Consider the following 23,686-nt stretch of genomic DNA (forward strand, 5'->3'; position numbering starts at 1 on the left):
TACAGTAGTTACTGTACGTTATGATCATGGAATCAGGAGTCGGAGAGTCAATGTACAGTCGCTCCAAAACAGAATACTGTATAAAGATACCTTGACGTCAAGAGCCGGGCTGAGTGGCTCAGACGGTAAGTGACTCCAACTTGGCAAGTTTGATCCTAGCTCAGTTCGGTGCTATTTGAAGGTCCTCAAATATGTCAGCCTCATGTTGGTAGATTTACTAGCACATAAAAGAACTCCTGCGAGACAAAATTTCAGCACCTCAGTGTTTCCGAAAACAGTCAAAGTGGTTAGTGGGACGTAAAACTAATAACATTATTATTGTTGTTGTTATTATTCCTCGCCGCTAGATGGGGGCTTCATTCATTCCATTCCTGACCCGGTCGAATGACTGGAAACAGGCTGTGCATTTCATTATTATTATTATTATTATTATTATTATTATTATTATTATTATTATTATTATTATTACTGACATCAAGAGTAAGCTCATTCAGTTTTGGAGCGACTGTACATTGCTTTAAAAAAAATCAAGATTTTTATTTGGCGATGGATAATCTGCAGAACGGTTAATCAAGGGACGGATAATCAAGGTTTTACTGTACCGTAAGCATAGGGTATGGAGAAAGGAATTTTCAAACTTTCTCACAAAAGATGTTGGACATTTAAAAAAGGAAACTGCACTGAAAACGCAAATACGAGTATATTCATTGTTCAAATTAAATGTAAATTCTGTAAAAAAAATTCATTAGTAATAGTGTCCGACTCTGTAGCATAACGGCTAGTGTTATTAGCTGCAGTCCTCGGGGGGCCGGGTTCGATTCCCGGTACTGCCAGAAATTTAAGAATGGCAGGAGGGCTGGTATGTGGTTGAAATGGTACATGCAGCTCATCTCCATTGGGGGTGTGCCTGAAAAGAGCTGTACCACCTTGGTATGAGGACACGAGTTTGCATCAGTAATAGTTTGTGAACAATTACCACAAAAAATTTGGACTGAGTGTGCTGAAAACTGTCTTGGAAGCATTGGAAATATAGTCATCTGAGAATGCAGCATCACTTCCACTGTCTATTAACATCACCCTTGGAATCACTATACTTTAAACAAAATTCATAATCACTTTCTCAAAACAAAAGAAGAAAAAAATGTTTTTGGTGTCTCTAAACACATTTCTTGCATTTTCCTTTCTGGTGGTGCAATGCCACGTAAGGGTGGCTGGCACTCTCACCTTGTGACAAAACTTCTCTGAGAATTTGAGAAACAAAAGTGAAATTATATGCCATCTTGTAGCTATTTAAGAAACTATGTGCAGAAAATGTTTACCACATGGCTAAACATTCCAGGAATAATTAATGAACAAGGGGAGTGTGTATGTGAGGATCTTCAAAAGGCAGAAGTATTCAGTCAGCAGTATGTAAAGATTGTTGGTTACAAGGATAATGTCGAGATAGAGGAGGAGACTAAGGCCAAAGAAGTAATAAAATTTACATATGATAACAATGACATTTACAATAAGATACAAAAGTTAAAAACTAGAAAAGCGACTGGAATTGATCAGATTTCTGGCGATATACTAAAGACAATGGGTTGGGATATAGTACCATACCTGAAGTACTTATTTGATTATTGTTTGGTTGGAGGAGCTATAACAGATGAATGGAGAGTTGCTATAGTAGCCCCTGTGTATAAAGGAAAGGGTGATAGACATAAAGCTGAAAATTACAGGCCAGTAAGTTTGACATGCATTGTATGTAAGCTTTGGGAAGGCATTCTTTCTGATTATATTAGACATGTTTGTGAAATTAATAACTGGTTCGATAGAAGGCAATAAATACAAAAATATAACACTACAACACAGTTATAAAACCGGAAGCTACATATGCAGCAGAAACACTCTTTTACCTGAATAAACAATCAAAGACTGACAGACTTCAGAAAATTGAAAGGAGGATTGGAAGAACCTGTATCAACAAAAAATATCAGAAAGATGGACAGTGGCGGTTAATACCTAACAAAGTCGTGTACAAAGAGCTAGAACCCATTACAGATACTATGCGTAAGAGGAGACTGGGATTCTTTGGACATATCATGAGGATGCAGGACTCGAGACTTCTGAAACAACTAGTACAACACAATCTCGTCTCAAAAAATACCACAACAGGATGTAAATGGATCAGAGAAGTAAGAGAGGATCTGAAGGAAATAGGCCTTACAACAGAAGACACCAAAAATAAGATAAAATTGAATACAAAACTCAAGAATACAAACCTCCGCTTTACCCTTACACAAAACAAACCAACAACACGCACATTTTCAACTGAGGAAAGGGCACGAAGATCGGAGCGTCTGAAGAAGTACTGGGAGGACCGCAAAGCCCGAACAATCCCTTCAAAGAGACCTGAACGACGGACTGACTAAAGTGATCCTATGTGGTCATAAAAGAAGAAGAAGAAGAAGGCAATTCGGTTTTAGGAAAGGTTATTCCACTGAAGCTCAACCTGTAGGATTCCAGCAAGATATAGCAGATATCTTGGATTCTGGAGGTCAAATGGACTGTATTGCGATTGACCTGTCTAAAGCATTTGATAGGGTGGATCATGGGAGACTACTGGCAAAAATGAGTGCAATTGGACTAGACAAAAGAGTGACTGAATGGGTTGCTATATTTCTAGAAAATAGATCTCAGAGAATTAGAGTAGGTGAAGCTTTATCTGACCCTGTAATAATTAAGAGGGGAATTCCTCAAGGCAGTATTATCGGACCTTTATGTTTTCTTATATATATAAATGATATGAGTAAAGGAGTGGAATCAGAGGTAAGGCTTTTTGCGGATGATGTTATTCTCTATAGAGTGATAAATAAGTTACAAGATTGTGAGCAACTGCAACGTGACCTCGAAAATGTTGTGAGATGGACAGCAGGCAATGGTATGTTGATAAACAGGGTTAAAAGTCAGGTTGTGAGTTTCACAAGTAGGAAAAGTCCTCTCAGTTTTAATTACTGTGTTGATGGGGTGAAAATTCCTTTTGGGGATCATTGTAAGTATCTAGGTGTTAATATAAGGAAAGATCTTCATTGGGGTAATCACATAAATGGGATTGTAAATAAAGAGTACCGATCTCTGCACATGGTTATGAGAGTGTTTAGGGGTTGTAGTAAGGATGTAAAGGAGAGGGCATATAAGTCTCTGGTAAGACCCCAACTAGAGTATGGTTCCAGTGTATGGGACCCTCACCAGGATTACCTGATTCAAGAACTGGAAAAAATCCAAAGAAAAGCAGCTCGATTTGTTCTGGGCGATTTCCGACCAAAGAGTAGCGTTACAAAAATGTTGCAATGTTTGGGTTGGGAAGAATTGAGAGAAAGAAGAAGAGCTGCTCGACTAAGTGGTATGTTCCGGGCTGTCAGCGGAGAGATGGCGTGGAATGACATTAGTAGACGAATAAGTTTGAATGGCGTTTATAAAAGTAGGAAAGATCACAATATGAAGATAAAGTTGGAATTCAAGAGGACAAACTGGGGCAAATATTCATTTATAGGAAGGGGAGTTAGGGATTGGAATAACTTACCAGAGAGATGTTCAATAAATTTCCAATTTCTTTGAAATCATTTAGGAAAAGGCTAGGAAAACAACAAATAGGGAATCTGCCACCTGGGCGACTGCCCTAAATGCAGATCAGTATTGATTGATTGATTGATTGATTGATTGATTGATTGATTGATTGATTGATTGATTGATTGAAATGTATTACCTGGGCAGGTGTGTGTCAGATGCTGCTCTGGATGGTCCACGTTTACTGTCTTGAGACTCGGAACAGGGTCTCGACGATGGTCCCCGTTTACTGTCCCGACAACATCCTGTCGAGCTAGGTGTGGTTGGCAAGGAGGTGGTAGAACGTGATAAGGATAACGCAAGACCCCGCACAGAATCAGGTGTGACACCACCTCCACCTGCCACTTCACTCGAGTACCGGATATTGGTGTACTCTCGGCCCAGCTGCAGGCTCTTCTGCAAAGATAATGTCCACGAAACACGTATTATTAAATATATAATTAATAAAGAGTAAAAAAAAAAAAGAGATCAACTTATATGACTTTGACTGAATTATGATAACAAACAAAATCTTCAATTAACCAATCACCACAGATATGCATACAGGACAATCATGCAGGTGACAGATTCCCTATAAGTTGTTTATTTAATCTTTTCTTAAATAATTTCAAAGAAGTTGGAAATTTATTGAACATCTCCCTTCGTAAAGTATTCCAATCACTAAATCCTTCCTAGGAACAAATATTTGACCCAATTTGTCCTCTTAAATTCCAACTTTCATATTGAGATCTTTCGTACTTTTAAAAACCACTCAATCTTATTCGTCTACTAGTGTCATCGCACATAATCTCTCCAGTGACAGCTCAGAACATACTTGTCTTCTTACACAACACATGACATGTTCAGTTACACAAAATGAAGATGTGCATTAACAAATGAGAATAAGAAAATGTGGTTAATCATGAACTTATCATTTGTCAATACACATCAGAAAGTAGATATGTGCAGTTATTTCATTGTCAACACAGGCAGAAGAATACATGCATCAAACTGAGGGAGCTAAATAGGAAAAATGACTTGCAAAGGGACATAGCCATATAAAAACTCAGAACAACACAATCTCATTAAAATTTTAGGTACAACTTGAATAAGCCTATCCATAGGTTATCTGCTGGATGCTGCACCTGCCATGCAAACATCTTGCCCGCGCACAACTGTTTTTTGTTGCTAGTTCTTAGAAGCTCCACTACCAAATTTGTCTAAAGTGAAACCGTCTTCTTGTTTTGACAATATCCTTTAGTTACTACTGTCAAATGCGGGATAAATTATTTTCTGGTAACTGTCTTCTTAAACGTACACAATCTTACGAAATGTCAGGCCTCATGGGCCAGTGTGTATAAAGACCTGGTACGTGCTACAGCTCAACAATGAACAATATAAGCAGCACATTTTATCATCATCATATTTTATCTGCATATGTCATGATCATATTTTAACAAACATGTAATTTTAAATATCAATACTGGAATCCTTCAAAAGAGACTTTATCCCAACAAATTGACAATTATTTTATGTTTAAAATACAGTGAGTTTCTCTCACCAGTTTGCCAGCAGGCGCGCCCAACTTATCTGCCTACCGTTGACTCATCGCTTGCTATTGCACGGCACAGCGACAGCATGGGAATGCCTGGACTTCGCAGTTCAGGTCTGTGCTTAGAATGTCTATTTAGTGTTGATCTGTTGCTACAACTGTTCTCGAGTTGTGATGAAGTGTTATTTCGGGTATAATTCTCATGCCTTCACACGTGTACACGGTAGAGGAAAGGGTATTTATGTACGATAATTATGTGAAAACAGAGTCTTGCAGGGAAGTCATTAGTCAATTTGTAACACAATTTCCAGGTGTACACCCTCCATGTAAAGATCATGCGGAAACTCATAAAGAAATTGAGAGGAACTGGCTCTTTACTCGATAAGGAGTGAAGTGGTAAAAAACATGTACTTAATGAGGAAAAAATAAATGAAATCACAGAATAGAACATACCACCTATAAAATTCCTAAGATGACTTGGACAAGAAGCGAGGATTTCAAAGAGCTCAGCATGGCGGGCTACAGAAATGTTAGCCTCAATTACAGAAGACGAACTTATGCACGTGAATCAATGTTTCCTAAGACGATGCCAGAAATGTGTGGATGCAGGAGGAGAACATTTCCAACATATATTGTCATAAGGTATGAGTTTATTTTCTTAATTCTTAATTACTAATTTTCTTAATTCTTAATTACTAATTTTCTTAATTCTTTTTTTCTTATTTTTAAGTGTTATCTCATGTCATGCTCGGATAAAGTAAGCGAAGTGGTGTCGTCGTTGCTATGCCGTGGAGCGGGGAGTGATGAGTCAACGGGAGGCAGATAAGCTGGGCGTGCCTGCCGGCCAACCGATGAGAGAAACTCACTGTTTGTACTGATGATGGCTCAATAGAGCCGAAACATGTAAACGATGTTATTATAAAATATTTAATCAATCTTTCAGATTGTAATACAGTACATAATACTGAACAAAGTGGATAAATTAATACTTTCATATTGTGCAACTCCATACATTTGTTCCTAACCTTCCCTGTATCTCTTCATTGCATCACCTCATCCTACTATTCCAACCTCCTCGTACCAGCTATCATTTTTGACACTTTTATGTCTGCTACCTTCTGCTTATGATTAAGCTATCGCTTCTATAAAGCACAATTGGCTGAAAAACAGGTTGATATGATGATAATTTTGTCAGTGGACTTACTTTTCTCTTACAAAATACCATTGTAATTGGAAACTACTGTATAATTTATCGATGAGTAAAAAGAAAATATGTGTAACTGATTAACAAGTAAATGCAATATATAAGGAACAGTCAGACAAGAAAGAAAGAAATGGGAGGAAATCTGACCTATCCAAGCAAGGGCACTAAAGACAAATATATTCTGTTTCAGGACAAGTGCAGGTAAAAATTGACACCTTGTCACAGATGTTTGTAACATTATAAGTAATTGGAAATTATTGAAATCTGACTTGGAATGAGTGTCACAGGAGAGATGTGTTCACTGCAACGTCCAGGAACCCACCATCTCACCCCCAGAAGTTCATTTACTTTTACAACCTAATGAAGAACAACACACACCATTTTCCATTGCTGCAGTACCTACTTGCATTCTTATTGGCCAATATAAAGTGTCACGTGACATCATTCCTGTCAATTATGATAATGAGATTCCATTATCAACCCCACACAATAAAGGCAGAAGTAACCAGACCAATGGTGTTTCCACAATAAACTTAAAGGGCCTAAGACCGCTTTGCGGCTCTAACCTGCGGGTTTATGCCCCTCAGACCCCCTTTGTTTGTCCCCATATCACTAGTCTTATCCAGACCCTATCCTACCTGTACACACGGCAAGAAACCTGTCCAGGCACAGCAAGAAAAAACTTTTAGTTCACCTTTCCTCTACTAGCCTCTTAGTTCTTATTAAAACAATAATCACCACCACCACCACCACCACCACCCGTTAGTTCCTAAGTAGAAGGGTTGGCAGCCTTGTGTACTGCCCGACAACGTCCTCCGCGAGAAGGACAGTCGTTCCACACGTACATGTGTGCGGTGAAAGTCTTGTGATGAGGGAGCAAGCATTGATAACATGCAATTTAGAAATAGAAACATATATACAAAACCTTTTCAAGCCCAACTAGAACAACATATTCACCTGTTCTGCCTGCATCCTCTGAGAAACTGTCTCAATGTAGTGCTGAACAGCCAGATACACAAACTTATACTGTGCCTCTGTCTGCACCATTCCTGAGCGTTGAGACCGGACCATCTGGATGGTTCTTTGGATGTCAATTTCACAATCCAAACCTGAAACAAATTTGCACCATTTTAGCCAACTCATATTATATGTCCATGATATTAATAAAAACATATACTGTATCTACTTAATGCAACTGCATACCTTGTCTCTTGATCTGGTCGAGAATCATATCGATAACAATAAAAGTGCCAGTTCGGCCAATTCCTGCACTACAGTGGACGAGGATAGGGCCAGCACCTGGTATCGATTCTTGGCGGGCATTAACATCGTGCAGGAAGTTCAGGACACAACCGGGATCTGAAGGTACACCATGATCTGGCCATGCCTGAAGAGAAAATATACAAATAACAGTAACATAATGTAGATGGGACTGTTCAATGATACAAATATATCAGACTAATTTTTGCACCATTGCACTGTAACCAATTACCACCTATTGATTACCATTCGTTTTCTCATTTAACTAATTAGAAGTCTACTAAAAATAAAAAATAAAATTGTAAGTGATATTTACATCATATTCTAAATATTTTTGAAACTTTCACAATCATTACTGAGATATTATTACAGCCTACTTAACGACCTTAATTGAATTTCTATATTCTATATTCCTAGCGAGTAGCAAGTAATGACTTAAATTTGATACATGCCTCAGACATTTAAATGAGGCCAAAATGATGATGAAGACGACACATACACCCAGCCCCCATGCCAGCAAAATTAACCAATGATGGTTAAAATTCTCGACCCCGCCGGGAATCAAACCCGGGACCCCTGTGACCAAAGGTCAGCATGCTAATCCTTTAGCCATGGAGCCGGACACCTGTCCAGTGATTCCCTGTGATCTATTATGAGTTCACCTGAATTACCCAAAACACTCTTCATTTCCTTTTTCCCTCCCTTCCTAAGATTCTTTATTACTGTCCAGAAAGGTTTGCCTGCTGCTTGACCTAGCCTTTCCAGGTTTTTACCAAAATCTTCCCACAACTTCTTTTTAGATTCAACAACTAGGCCTATTTGTTTCGCTCTGTTTCTTTCATCTATGTACAATTCCCTGTCTGCATCAACCCTTGTTTGGAGCCACTTCTGATAAGCCTTCATTTTACGTTTACAAGCTGCTCTCACTTCATCATTCCACTACGATGTTCGCTTTTTCCTCACCTTTACACATGATTGTTCCTAGGCATTCCCTTGCTAATTCTACTACAGCATCCCTGAATGCCACCCTTTCTCTTTCTATATCCTGAACCTGCTTACTGTCCACTGTTCGGAACTTCTCACTAATCATATCCATGTACTTCTGTCCAATTTCCTCATCCTGGAGATTTTCTACCCTTATTCGTTTGCAGACAGATTTCACTTTCCCTATCCTAGGCCTAGAGATATTTAGTTCACTACAGATCAGATAGTGGTCTGTATCATCAAAAAATCCCCGAAAAACCTGTACATTCCTAACAGATTTCCTGAATTTGGAGTCGGTTAAGATATAGTCTATTATGGATCTGGTACCCATACCCTTCCATGTGTAGTGGTGAATAGCCTTATGCTTGAAAAATGTATTCATAACTGCTAAAGCCATACTAGCCTAGAAGTCCAGCAAACACTTCCCATTCCTATTAGCTTCCTTATCTTCCCCACATTTACCAATCACCCTTTCATATCCTTCAGTTCTATTTCCAACTCTCGCATTGAAATCGCCCATTAGCACTATCCTATCCCTGCTGTTCACCCTGACTACGATGTCACGCAATGCTTCAAAAAACTTGTCAACTTCATTCTCATCTGCACCCTCACATGGTAATACATGAGACAATTCTTGTTCTAATTCCTCCTACTGCCAAATCTACTCACATCATTCGCTCATTTTCGTGCCTGACAGAAACTATGCTGCATGCAAATGTATTCCTGATGAACAGTCCTACCCCATACTCTGCCCTTCCCTTTTTCATATCCGTCAAGTACACTTTATAATATCCTATCTCTTCCTCATTATCTCCCCTTACCCGAATATCACTTATTCCTAGCACATCTGAATGCATCCTCTTTGCTGACTCAGCCAGTTCTACTTTCTTTCTCCCATAAACCCCATTAATATTGATAGCTCCCCATCAAATTCCATTTCGTTCGCCAAATTGTTTCCAAGGAGTCCCTCGTCTGTCAAAAGGGAGTGGGACTCCGTTACTCCCATAGGTCCGAGGCTTGCTTAAACTGTTCTGCGCACCACAAATTCATGAAGCAGGATGCTACCCTACTTATACATAGTCCAAGTGAGGATCTCTCCTCTAACGGGTTATGGACCACCGGTGGATTGTTGCCTGAGCACAAGGAGGGCCATGACTCAGAATGTGTCCGAGATGCCCACTCCCCTCTCTCAGGTCCACTCAGCCGTTGCCCACGGTTCACGAACTAGGATGTGACTATAGTAACCCAAACCATGAACAATCTGATAACGCCAGAATAGCAAAAATGAGTCATTCATGACACTGAAAGGAGATATTTTTCCCTAAGCACTTCAAATATGACAGTCATCATTGCACTGTTCTGGTGTCAAATTCTGACTTCCAAACATTTTCTCAATGTAACTGCAGAAGGGAACAGAACTCGGGAATGGACTTGGTTTGAACTAATGCCAAAAGATGAAGCTGTGTGCATTAGCATGGCACCTGCTTGAAAAAAATAAACTGAAGCGGCTAAAATCCTCAACCCAGCCGAAAATCAAACTCGGGGCCCTATGTACCAACAGCCACTATGCTGACCATTCAGTCAAGGACATGGACTCTAAACTGCTGTAGATACTAAGATGAAGGAACTAACAAGTTAACTTATTGGATCGTACACATCAACTTTAAGTTCTCATATTTAACAGTCTGGGTTCTAATGCTACAGAACTTCAAAAGCACAACGTTCCAAAAGGATATCAAATGCTGTGGTGCAAAACTTAAATTTAAATAAGGATAGAACTATACCATCTTTTCTAAATATGACAATATTATTAGCTGAATCGTGATTCCTTGGGCTCCTTTTCTCCTTCTGTGTTTCTCCTGTGTTCCTAGTCTTTTACAATAAAACTCCCCACCTGATGGCCATCAATGTTAAGATGTCAAGTCTATATAGTATGAAACCGTGGTTAGCTGGTTCAAGTGCCACTGATGAAAAACAAGAGAGGTGTGGTATACAATAATCACTACACTGCATGCCAAAGGCCCGGACTCCATTTCAAACCTCTCCACAGGGTTTGTATCGAGTGAGGGCAAATGACACTGTTGATGGCGATTTGTTTATCAGATAAAGACGATAAGCCTTGAGCAGACCCCTTGGTGTTATTCAACAGGAATAGGATATGGGCTGACAACGTACTTCGCCCGCTCCCTACATCATTATCCCACACCCAGATGCTCAGGTTGCCCATGGAGGTCAAATACCAAGACCTACACAGGGCGAGCCAAACATGTCCTCTGACACTCCTGACATTAAGAGCCATAAGCTAAATACATTTACTTTTTCTGTGTTTATCTAGCATTTCTTTATCCTACATTTTCCACATGAAGACTGAAGATCTGTCAAGATGGTCCCTCGGTGAGTGTCAATACGTACCATCCTGATGAAGTTGGGAGCAAAAATGAGTAGAAAATAGAACAGACGTAGAAAAACTGGGGCTGATGAGGAGACAGAAGTGTGTGAAGATGAAGAGATTGTCTTAGTCCTTGAACATGTTTGTCGTTATCTCTTCTTTCTACTGCTTCCTCTTCTCACAATGAAATGTCATTGTGTTTATCCTATATGTGCTTCAATCTATAATCCTTCCTGTCTATCTATTGTCATGATATCAGTTACTTGTAGTGTATTACAAGCGTGTTGAAAAAAGTTTCTCCAACCACATATAAAAACTCAGGTTTCTGTATTAAATAATGTTATCACATTATATTTGGAAACAAAAAAAGGTGCCTCCCCGAAGATTGTGACCAACTTAAGAGTTATTATGCAATCAGCTGTTCCCTGGGGAATGGTGAATTGCTAGCTAATCCTTTCACTACAGAAACTGACTTGTACATTAACTGTAAATTTGTAGACATGATATAAGCTTTTGGGCTTATGCCGTGTCAAGGAAACACATTTCACACAGAACTTTGCTCCACGTCTTCAGAAGAAAATCTCGACTGTTCACGAGGAAGACAATAAGGGTTTGAATTTAAGAATGCTCTACCGTTGGTCGCACAGCGATGCCATTCCAAGCGGAAGCTAACGACACCATTAAACTCCAGTTAAAATTTTCCTATCACACTGTGTGCGCGTGAGAAGTAACAGAGAGGTCATCAGATCAATCAGAGACAAATGTGGTAGAAGAAATTTTTAAAAAAATAGGGTGAAACAAAAGACACCTAGGATAGAATAGAGCAGAGCTGAAGAATGGAAAGAAAGTATGTGGAAAAAAACAGAGGATGATAATAATGTGAGACGGTGTGGGAGTGGGGGCATAACCGGTGTACACTTTATGAAAGTATGACACTTAACACATAGCCTGGAATATGTATGTTTTTGATTGAGTGTAATTATATTCACAAGGCTGCTGAAAAGATACATGATTGTATGAACTCAGTTCCAAATGGTGATCAAGTAATAGTATAAAATGACAGTCAATAAGTTTTTTTTGGCTACAGAATAAAAATGAATGATTTAAATTGCAATGACAGGTCACCTACTGTGTACTACTGCAGTTCCAGTATATTACTGATGTGGCTCATGGCCATATTCCTAATTACACTCAAATATACTCAATTAGAACTTTGGTGAAAAGTTGAGAGAAACACAAAATTGAATTATAAGGGTGTAAGTTATACAGAATGTGGAAGTTATACAGAAGTAATGTAATACAAATAAAAGTTTTTTGACATAACAAGTTTTGCAAAGAAACAAAACCTTCAAATTACATTATGTCATGATGAACAAAAACCTCATTTGAACAATTTATTAAATTGTTACTTTGAAGCACCTCCGAGTTTCAATCGACTTTGTCAGCTCGCTGAGATTGGGCTGATGTTTTGTAAGTGATGACCTCAATAATTCTTCTAAATAATATTGAGAAAGCACTGAGACTTTACTAGAAACTTCAGTGTTAAGAGATTCACATAGATATGTCATACCAAATACAGATATTAGTCTCCTTGCTCACTATAAGTTACTATATTTTTGTGTCTGAGTACGCTAGTAGTGGTGCCAACTTGCGCAGTATAATAATAATAATAATAATAATAATAATAATAATAATAATAATAATAATAATAATAATAATAATAATAATAATAATAATAATAATAATAATAATAATAATAATAATAATAATAATAATAAAATAGTAATGATGATGATGATGATGATGATGATGACGATGATGATGGCATGTGGTCTCCGGAGAGGCCTGGTGCATATAGGTGACCTGCGTGTTAATGAGGATGGGGCACTCTATAAGACGAAATCTAATGCTGAAGATGTCATAAACAGCCAACACCAAACCACATGAATTAACTAATGAGAGTTAAAATCCCTGACCTGACCGGGAATCAAACCCAAGACCCCTTGAACCACAAGGCCAGCATGTTAACCATTTAGCTATGGAGCTGGACGTTAACTCGCACAGTGGTACCCAAACCTCGTGTTTTTCTCACAGAGGATTAGATAGTGCAGGAAACGTGGGGAAGGTAAGTAAGTACTCTGCACGTTTATTTTGTGAATTATGTTGGTAAGGGACATATTTGTAGGGAGATGGAGACTTGTTAACTTAAAAATTATAATTAAATTAAGATTAATTAAAGTTACTCAAATTAACAGTCATTTCTGCAGCTCTCACAGGTTTTTACCTGTTTTATTTGGCTTTCAATGTATGCTAGTTTGGCTATCTATGGTACATTGTTTCAAAGTTTGAGTAGTATTACCAACATACCTGAAAGTGATAATGATAAACTTTTCTTTCTTCTTCAAATCCTTCTTTCATGACTAGAAATTCCCTAAGGGTGTAGTCTGCGGTTGAACTCTCCACTAAATTACGTACTTTAATCTTTCCATACTCCTTGCTTTGACTTTCCTCTGGCCAGTAACGGACACACTTGTTCTGAAACAAAACAATTATTCACGTAACAAGAACACAATCAGATTCATATTTAAAAAAAATAAAGATCACCAAAAAAAAACACCCATATTTGTATTTAATGGTTTTGATCAAAAAGCATATATATACTAAATTATCATACATTCCTTAATAACATGTTTTAGTGAAATTAATGTGATGCTTTCTTCCCAGAGGCCTCAGGTTTGAATCCCACCCTGGACTTTTTCTTTTGTGGTTTAACTTTGCACTAACACATCGAAGACCATAAGGCCGTGGCCTTGATTAAGGCGCAGCTCCAGCATTTGCCTGATACAAAAATGGGAAACCATGGAAAACCATCTTCAGAGCTGTTGACAGTGGAATTCAAACCCACCATCTCCCAAATGCAAGCTCACAGCTATGCGACTAACCGCACGGCCAACTCGCTTGGTCCAGCCTGGACTGAGAGCTGGTACGGGGTTTGTGGGACCAACAGAGGAAATGTCGATATGAGAGGCAGTGGATCCAGTCTAGAAAAGCAGGTAACATGGCTGACACAATCATCATATTGACCATGCGGCACTCCAATATCTGCTGGGCAGCAGTCAACTTGGCACGCCAATGCCCTAATGAGCACGTTGTGTTACAGGTTTGGATTGTCTGATTGTGGTTTATAAACAACAGTGTAGGAAAATTGTAGCATATTAAAGTAAATTTTCTCTAAACAGAATAGAAATTGCCTTTAGCAAATAGGTAAATTGGGTAAATATTTCTAATAGCAACAAGCAGGAGAGAGCAGATAGAAATGAATGCAAAATGCATTGTAAAAATGAATTTAGAAGAATAATAAATCATATTCTACAGAAGTGTTCTCAATAATGGGTGTTCCTACATGAAATAACCACTATTTCCTAGAGACATTCTTCTTCAAAATTATTATTTTTCTCTCCAGTTGGTTCTGACCATATTTTCTTCCACTGATGCATATTTCTCAAAGATCATCCTCATCTGACGTGGAGTACCTCATTCAAAATTGATCAATGGATGCTACTTCCTATGCACAAATTTATTATTTCCTGTTCCATATTTTAAATTTGCCAGTACCACGGTCTAGGAGCAGAAAGCCTACCTCTTACCTGGAGGCCCCTGGTTTGAGGTCCACTCAGCCTAAATGACAATTTTAGATTTCCTCTTGTAAAAAAATACTGGTGGTAGTTCCATAGACCCCTTGTGAGTTAAGCGGGTGGAGAAACATATAAAAATGACGTGAAACTATACCTAAAGTAGCACAGAAGAGAGCTCCTTCCTTTATGCATACCAGGGACCTACCAAACCACCGCTAGAAGAATTCTTATTTACATAGAACAATTAAAACAAAGGCACTATAAGTCTCAGATGTGCCACCATTTTCTGTGTAGCTATTGGCTGGCTTAGGCCAGCTGTAATGAAGACTAGTTTTCTATTGCTTCGATTGACCTTGCACCATGTGTGCCCACAAGGCTGTCACCTTCATACAAAATAAGAAAAAACGCACAGTTTAAAACTGTCATAGCATGCGTGTGGTGCAAGTTGTCCATCCTCGATGTGTAAAAGGTAACTAGTGACAAAGGGAAATTCACAGGCTTTTTAATTACTTTTGGGATGATTAATCACGTTTTACCTTGTGAAGTATGTGGGATGCTAGAGGCTTGTTGACTGCTTCATGTTGGCCCCTTTGCTTGCCCCCAGCCCAGTGGTGTTGTCACAAGCCGGACCTAACCAATCCAGACCAATGGTCTTGTCACTAGCTGGACCTAACTAATCCAGACCAAAAGTGTTGTCAGACCTGTGAACTACTTTGCGGCTCTAACCTGGGGGCTTATGTCCCCAGTCCAATGGTCTTGTCACTAGCCAGACCCAAACAGTCCAGACCAGTGGTCTTGTCACTAACCATATCTAACTAATCCAGACCAATAGTCTTGTTCCTAGCCAGACCTAATCAATCCACACCGATGGTCTTTTCACTAGCCTGGTCCTGTCACTAGTTCCTTTGTTGGTAGCTTTGTATAGCCTGCTGTGACATCGTCCAAGCCACACTATGTTGGATCTCTAAGCTACTGTCCGCGAAGGGTCTACGGAATCCTTACCCCATTACTGATTTTTTTTTTTTTTTTTTTTGCTTTACGTCGCACCAACACAGATACATCTTATGGCGACGATGAGACAGGAAAGGGCTAGGAGTGGGAAGGAAGCGGCTGTGGCTGGTGTGAAAATGGGAAACCACGGAAAACCATTTTCAGGGCTGCCAACAGTGGGGTTCGAACCTACTACCTCCCGAATACTGGATACTGCCCGCACTTAAGCGACTGCAGCTACCGAGCTCGGTATTACTGAATTTACGACAGAATATATTTTCACTCTTTAAGTCAGTGCTGTGTATATACACCCCAAACATAAATGCAGAGATGACATATATACCCAAAAATTGAACAATTAGTAATGGACTTGTTTCTAGAGATGCATGCTTCTTTGATTTCCATTACTAACAATTATATGACAGAGCAGATAGAAACAATAGCATAAGAAGTATTACCTTTCCTCGTTCAATTTCCTTAGTGGTCATGACAATAACACGAGTACTCTCTTGCCACACCATGTCCCAGAAGTCAGACATAGTACTAGGTAAACAACCTTGAGTGGCAATATAGTATTTGGACTGTGCACCATCTTGGAAAAACTCCTCTTCTGGCTGTAATTCAAAATAATAAGCAAACATGAATAAATACAAGAGAGCACCATCAATACTAATAAAATTAACACCTTAAAAGAAGGTCACAGCATGTGTAAGGTTTAAAATCATTAATTCTCTTTAGCTTATCTTTGAGGAGTTCACAGACTATTTCAAAATTATAGTGCTATAAATTCCATTATCTTAAAATACATACCCTAATATAATTAGCATTGATGTATTCAGCCCCAGGAATATTTTCATCAACATCCTTCAGTTTGACACGTGTATGATCAACTGAAAACAAAGGAGAAATTCAATGTACAATAGAAATAATTATCGGCAGTCACCTGTATACAGCTTATGTCTTGTAACTAACATTAAATTAGGGTATCATTTGTGCTCCATTCATAGCCATATATATTTGAAGGAACTTACAAGGCAGGATGTTCTTGTATCTATTCTTATTCCTGTTCTCTGTCTTCTGCCCCTCCTTCCTAGAAAACAGGTGTTTACACTCCTGTTGCTGGAGAGACTCAAACTCTTCCCAGAAACCAGCCTTGCCTGTAGACTGACCATTCTCCTTCTGCACACAAACATTAAAAAAAGAAAAAAATCATAATCATACAGTAACATGACACTATTATGTCACATTAACTTTTATTAAATTGAAAATTTTTTCCAGAAAACTACAGTATATAATCAATTTTGAATGTATCAACAACAAATTTCACATGCCTTTAGAGAAACCTGAACCTGAAATATTTGTCCCGAATGAGTAAATTGAGGACCTGGATACAGTAACAGCATTAGTCTACTTAGGCTCTTATTGCATAAACATCATATTCAATATCCTTGAACCCTCTGTTATCCAACAAGCTATGTCTTAGTTCTGTACGCAGCTTCTAGAGGTAAGGAGATGACAGATATTAATGCCATACACTACGCTGTTGTTGCAAGGAACGAGAGCTATCCTGTATCTAGAGCATAAGAGAAAATAGCTCGTGCTAGTGCGATGATGCACAGGACATATTAAATCTAGTTTTTCACATTGTAATGAATCAGATGTGTCTATTGATGACCAGGAGGTGGATAAAAGTTTTACACCTAGGTATAGAGGGAAGAAAAGGAAGAGAAAACACCAGTAACTGGAAGAGAAATGTTATAAAACGTTTTCGTAAAAGTACCTACTGCAAAAGGGTATACACTTTCAATCCAAAAATACGTGAGGCTTCATTACAAGAATGGCATTGTACCTGGGTCTCAGACATACTTTTCCAACTTTCGGCCATTTGTGTTCTTAAATAAAAAGGTTAACGTTCAGTCTTAAAATGATTTACAATTAAGTAATATACATAAGCCAGGTGTGAAAGCAGAAAAAAGGGGTGAATTACTATCCTTAGCTAAGTACTTAAAACCTGAAAATGTAGAGTGATATGCAAAGGTCTTGTGTGTGAGCCGTGAATCAGAAAGTTCAGAAACTGATTCCAATTGTAGCAATGCATAAGTGAAATGAATAATTAAACTGAAAGAAAATCGTGTTAATTCAATGTATCATCCAAACGTATTTTTCAAACATAGTTGATCCATATGCAGCTGATGTAATTACTCAGAACATGCATTTATATAGTATTTCAGAGTTCCACACAAGAGTACAGTGTTTGGAGTGTAAATATGTAAATTTAAATTTGTCTACATGTATGTAAATATTCAGTAGAGTTTATGTACTCATGTGGAGATGCGGCACTTCCGTGTATGTGGGGCTTACCCTTTCTCCATCTACATGTACAATTTAAGGAAAATAGATAATAATAATAATAATAATAATAATAATAATAATAATAATAATAATAATAATAGCATATACTAAGAATATTTAACTCATTTTATCCTTGTATCTATTAAAGATATTTCAGTACAAACTTTAGAATGTCTTATCTGATTGTTAAATATTATGTTTATGTATCATATTACTTTATATTCGTATTTATATTTTAGTTATTCAAATTTAAAACTTTTGACATCCTGTTTCTCAAAACAATTTAAATCTACTAACGCAGTTATTGCATCCAGGTCCTCAATTTATAATACCAATATAGTTGGTCCATTATTGGATATTATAAATTTCCCAGCTAACTCATTCCTAGTTGCCAGCGTTTCATCCCAGTGTGCTAATTTGGGCTCATCAGTTGGTAAATAGCACACCTACAAGGACACATGGCTAGTGCATACCGTGGAGAGAAAATACACATTTCATTTCATTATGGTAAAACAACACAGAAGGGTACCACAGTTTAATTTCACCAATTGCAAATAATAGTATTTGAGCTCTTTAGGCCTTTTCAACAGTGAAATTACCACTGTTTCACCCCAGTGTGGCAGCAGGCCCGTTATTTAAGACTGCCTAGATGCTGGTAGCTATTGCACCACTGGCAATTTCCCAACTGAGCACCTAAAGAGCTTGAATACTTTCACAGGCAAGGATTTAAGAAGTTTCAGTTCAGTGAATTATTGTTGTTCTGAGGTTTCCAGAATTTCACTGTATGTTCATGCAATTAAATTTTGTGCAAATTCCTAGGAATATAATATGGCCAAATATCAATAGGCCAAAACTAGTAGGCCTACCAAGATTAAAATAAAGTGAAGTACTAATTTTATATTGTACTGATTGGGTGGATTATCCAACCTGATTATGCATAACAAAACTGCACAAAGATATAGAGTGAAGTAAATTTTAATGAAGAAATATATTATCTTTCAGAATCAGTAGTTTTCTCTTCAATGATAATTATTTTTATTAATTTCCTAACACCATTACTATGTAATGTCAATTTTGTACAGCGGTGGATTTTCAACTGACAATGATTTTGGTCAAGCACAGCATCATCAGCGTCTTTAAACAAGAAGTAGTTACTGGAGCAATAAACAGAGCAAGAATGAACTAGTGGTCCAACAAACAATGCCATCATTGGAATCAGGAGTTCTTACAGCAGTGTTATGAAGCCAAGTGAGTATGTTCAAAATCCAACTTTTGAGGCTTCTTAGAAAATAGATTCAAGTGATCCGTTGGTCTTACACTTATGTGTCTGTGAATGTTCAACCCCTTGAATCGACTTTCACTTGTTTATTGTCAAAAAACCAAAAACCCCACGGCACTTAACGCCCCTGAAAAGCTTTGGCCTGCCCAGCGACCGCTGCTCAGCCCGAAGGCCTGCAGATTACGAGGGGCTGTGTGGTCAGCACGACGCACCCTCTCGGCCGTTATTCCGGGCTTTCGAGACCGGGGCCGCCATCTCACCGTCAGATAGCTCCTCAATTATAATCACGTAGGCTGAGTGGACCTCGAACCAGCCCTCAGGTCGAGAGAAAAATCCCTGACCTGGCCGGGAATCGAACCTGGGGTCTCCGGGCGAGAGGCAAGTACGCTATCCCTACACCACGGGGCCGGCTGTTTATTTTCTTTTGTAAAAATTCCAGAACCCCCAGAAACCCCCTTTGGATCAACAGTAGAGACAGTAGCAGACTTCAAGGTGCAGAAATGAAGTCCCTGAGGTCAACGCTACAGAAAACAAGAAGAGCCCAGCCCGGAATGAAGAGATCCGTCATAATACACAAGTAAAGCACGACCTGGGAGGAAGAAGAGTGGAATGGAACTAAGTTGAGAAGGAAGAAATGTACCGTACGTGAATAGACAAAGATGGAGAGCATTCCTGTACCGCACCCGGGCGACTGGAGACGTTTTAATGGATGATGATGATGATGATGATGATGATGATGATGGTGGTGGTGATGATTTACCCTTTATCATGTTAAGTGATTTCTCCTAAATTCTGAGTGTACTGAGAAATCTGGAGAACTTTACATCTGAGACTCCGAAATAAAAACCAAATAATGTTATATTGGTGACATACGTATGCATTGATGTCAAACAGAACAATGAGAAACTACTAAAGGTTTCTGAAGCCTCAGTTTGATACCTTACCTGCAATTCCTTGACGCGACTGTCGATGCCGCTAGCGTTGATCCGCGTGGCGTTGAAGGGTTGCTTAAGGTGCACGACGGTGCCGCTGGTCTCCACCATGGGGTTCCTCTTGTAATGTTCGATGAGCTCGCTCAGGCTGTCGAACTTGTCCCCTCCGCCCACATCGTAACAGTTGTCTTGGCAGCGGATCATGACGTGGGTTACACGATCGTCTGTCCGCACCGACAACACGTAGTCTCCTGGTTTACTCTGCGACTCGCGCACCAAGAAGCTGCCATTCTTTCCTTTTTCCAGAATCAGCTTCTCTGCCTCCTTGCCCGACAGATGGCCATGGAACCACCTACAACACAATAACCGCTTTCAATTAGAACCGATACATTCAACACTTTCAACAATAGGTAGACTATATACGCAACTGCCATGGAAAGCGATCTTTTAAGTCACGAGATAGATGCGCCTCGAAAACAGCAACGTAAACTTACCACTTCATTATGCGGTGAATATCAAGGGTAGATTATTAAAATCAATCAAAGGCATTTATGTTGACGATTGGGCTACAGCGAGAATTGATGGTAGAATTAGTTGTTGGTTCAGGGTACTTACAGGGGTTAGGATCATCTGCTGAAAGGTATAAAGTGGCAGGGAGGTATTCAGTTAGGTGGGAATGTATGCTGACGACTTGGTCTTAATGGCAGATTGTGCCGAAAGCCTGCAGTGTAATATCTTGGAACATGAAAATAGGTGCAATGAGTATGGTATGAAAATTAGCCTTTCGAAGACTAAATTGATGTCAGTAGGTGAGAAATTCAACAGAACTGAATGTCAGATTGGTGATACAAAGCTGGAACAGGTAGATAATTTTAAGTATTTAAGTTGTGTGTAGCCAACGGCCGTAGTCGTGTTGAAACACCGGATCCCGTGAGATCTCCGAAGTTAAGCAACATTGGGCGTGGCCAAGATTTGGATGGGTTGCCACGCGCTGTTGGTGGTGGGGGTGGGGGAATGGAGGAGCGGAAAGGAACTGGCCACCCTACCGCACGTAAACTCCGGCTCAGGCACACCTCTGCGGGCAGAATACACCCTTACCTTAGGTTGCGTGTTCTCCCAGGGTTGTAATATAGTAAGCGAGATTGAATCAAGGTGTAGTAAAGCTAATGCAGTGAGCTCGCAGTTGCGATCAGCAGTATTCTGTAAGAAGGAAGTCAGTTCCCGGACGAAACTATCTTTACATCAGTCTATTTTCAGACCAACTTTGCTTCACGGGAGCGAAAACTGGGAGAACTCAGGATATCTTATTCATACGTTAGAAGTAACAGACATGAAAGTAGCGAGAATGATTGCTGGTACAAACAGGTGGGAACAATGGCAGGAGGGTACTCGGAATGAGGAGATAAAGGCTAAGTTAGAAAAGAACTCGATGGACGCATAAACCGGCTTCAGTGGTGGGGTCATGTGAGGCGAATGGAGGAGGATAAGTTACCTAGGAGAATAATGGACTCTGTTATGGAGGGTAAGAGAAGTAGAGGGAGACCAAGACGACGATGGTTAGACTCAGTTTCTAACGATTTAAAGGTATGAGGTATATAACTAAATGACGCCACAGCACTAGTTGCAAATAGAGTATTGTGGCGACATTTAGTAAATTCACAGAGGCTTGCAGACTGAACGCTGAAAGGCACAGCGGTGTATAATGATGTATGGTGTATTTACTTATTTTAAACTAAACTAATCAGTAGCGTAGCGAGGACTGACCAATTGGGGAGGGGGTATATAGTTACAAAATGATGATCGAAAATAATGAATGTGCTTGTGCGTGTGTGGTGCGCGCATGCATGAGTGTCATAAGGACACTGATACAAGTGACTTATGTTGATATTCAGATTGAAGTACACTACAAAATCTTACATTAAAATAAAGAACAAGAACAATACGATCAAGGTCAACAGTTTTACAGGAAATGTTATGTTCAGATTACAATCTAAAATCCAACTTTTGAGACTTCTAAGAAAATAGATCCAACAGATCAGTTCGTTTTACAATTATGCCTCTGTCAATGTTCAAAAGAGCCAACAAATTTAGTTGACTTTCACTCGTTTATTGTCAGTTTCTGTTTATTTACTTTTGAACAAATTACACTGGCTACGCACCTGAAACTAATTATAAAGGATTGTGATTCGTCGCAAATCCACCATGTTTGATCCATGCATTGACGTGTTCTTGTTTTGCTGTTTGTGTCCTGCTATAAAAGATAAGAGGTGTTTACGTAGGGTTATGTTCTAATAAAACATTAATATTATTTGAAGCACTAAGCTACCAGAGTCGCGAACATGGTCTTCCGGTCCCGGATAATAAGAACTTTATAAACTATTTACCGTGATATATGCGATATGTATCTGTTGGAAATGGATTGACCCACACATTATTCAGTATTGTGATGGCGGCAGATTACTTGGGCCGGGACTACAGAGACGGCATTTTTTGTGGAGACTGACATGGAATCGGGTCGTGAAACAATTCAACAAGGTTAAGTTTGCCGTTTTTTCTTTCTTTTTGGGGGGGGAGGGGGGGGCGAATAATGGAGAGTCCCAGGGCGAAAACTATGCCCCTTTACTAATCTGTTTCCTGGGAGTACCCGATGAGTCGGAAAATCTCAATATTCACGATACTGGCGGGGAGGGGGGGGGGGGGAAACTATTTGAGTTGGAGGCAAAATTTTCCTTCAACTACTAATTTGGAATCAAATATTTTATAATTTAGTCAAAGTGAAGAGGAAGGAGCTTTTGATTCATGATCTCTCGTTTACGCTGTTGTGATGCGGAGTTCAACCAATCAGAGACAATGTGTAATAAAAAAGTGCGGAATGTAGAGCAATTACAGTACGGTAAAGTGTCATTAAATGTAATTATGTCATAGCAAGAATAAATTAAATTTCAGCACATATATTTTTTCTTTGACGTGATGTCTATACAATCAGGGTATATACCTTCAAACCTCAGTGTAATGAATTCAAGTGCTCACATTAGGGCTTACAGCTCCAGAACTAAAGATGCAATGGTTAAGTACCACCTGACTGGAAATGTGGGATATGAGAAAATATGACACTCGATGGGCCTCAGTTAACTACGATTTTGAGCTATATGTTTTGTTAGGAATGAAGCCATACTTTTCAGCGTCGACTTAGCTAAATGTAACAAAAACTTTTCAGTCTGTCAAACATACTGCAATTACAATATAAATTATAACACTATTAACATACCTGTAAAAATACACACTATTATACAAGAACATCCTCACTTAAAACATGCTTATATATGTACAGCATGGTTTACGTTGCGTAAACTTGTCAATGACAGAGAGTTTGGTGATGATATGAACCAGCAATGACAAAAGTTTTACAAGTATTAATATAATGAAAAACTTCTCTACTTTTGTACTATATGATTTGGTTAGCGATTATTAACTCCGAAATGAAAAAGATGTCTAAACATAAGAGCACTTGACGCCTTACA

The 23,686-nt window shown here is 38.9% G+C and overlaps 1 protein-coding gene across 4 annotated transcripts in view; it reads right to left on the reverse strand.

Annotated features, from left to right (window-relative positions):
* csw (corkscrew) overlaps positions 1-23,686 on the reverse strand; it is a 587,333-nt gene that overhangs the window by 4,739 nt on the left and 558,908 nt on the right. For all 4 annotated transcript variants that reach the window (XM_067150444.2, XM_067150442.2, XM_067150443.2 and 1 more), the window contains 8 exons: positions 20,178-20,517; positions 16,634-16,781; positions 16,413-16,492; positions 16,061-16,216; positions 13,345-13,512; positions 7,548-7,731; positions 7,302-7,453; positions 3,749-4,005 (listed from right to left, as the gene is read on the reverse strand). In XM_067150444.2, the coding sequence (XP_067006545.2) occupies positions 3,749-4,005; positions 7,302-7,453; positions 7,548-7,731; positions 13,345-13,512; positions 16,061-16,216; positions 16,413-16,492; positions 16,634-16,781; positions 20,178-20,517 (1,485 nt within the window). The remainder of the gene's footprint in view (positions 1-3,748; positions 4,006-7,301; positions 7,454-7,547; positions 7,732-13,344; positions 13,513-16,060; positions 16,217-16,412; positions 16,493-16,633; positions 16,782-20,177; positions 20,518-23,686) is intronic.

This window comes from Anabrus simplex, chromosome 6, assembly GCF_040414725.1.
Source record: "Anabrus simplex isolate iqAnaSimp1 chromosome 6, ASM4041472v1, whole genome shotgun sequence".
Classification (NCBI taxonomy): Eukaryota; Metazoa; Arthropoda; class Insecta; order Orthoptera; family Tettigoniidae; genus Anabrus; species Anabrus simplex.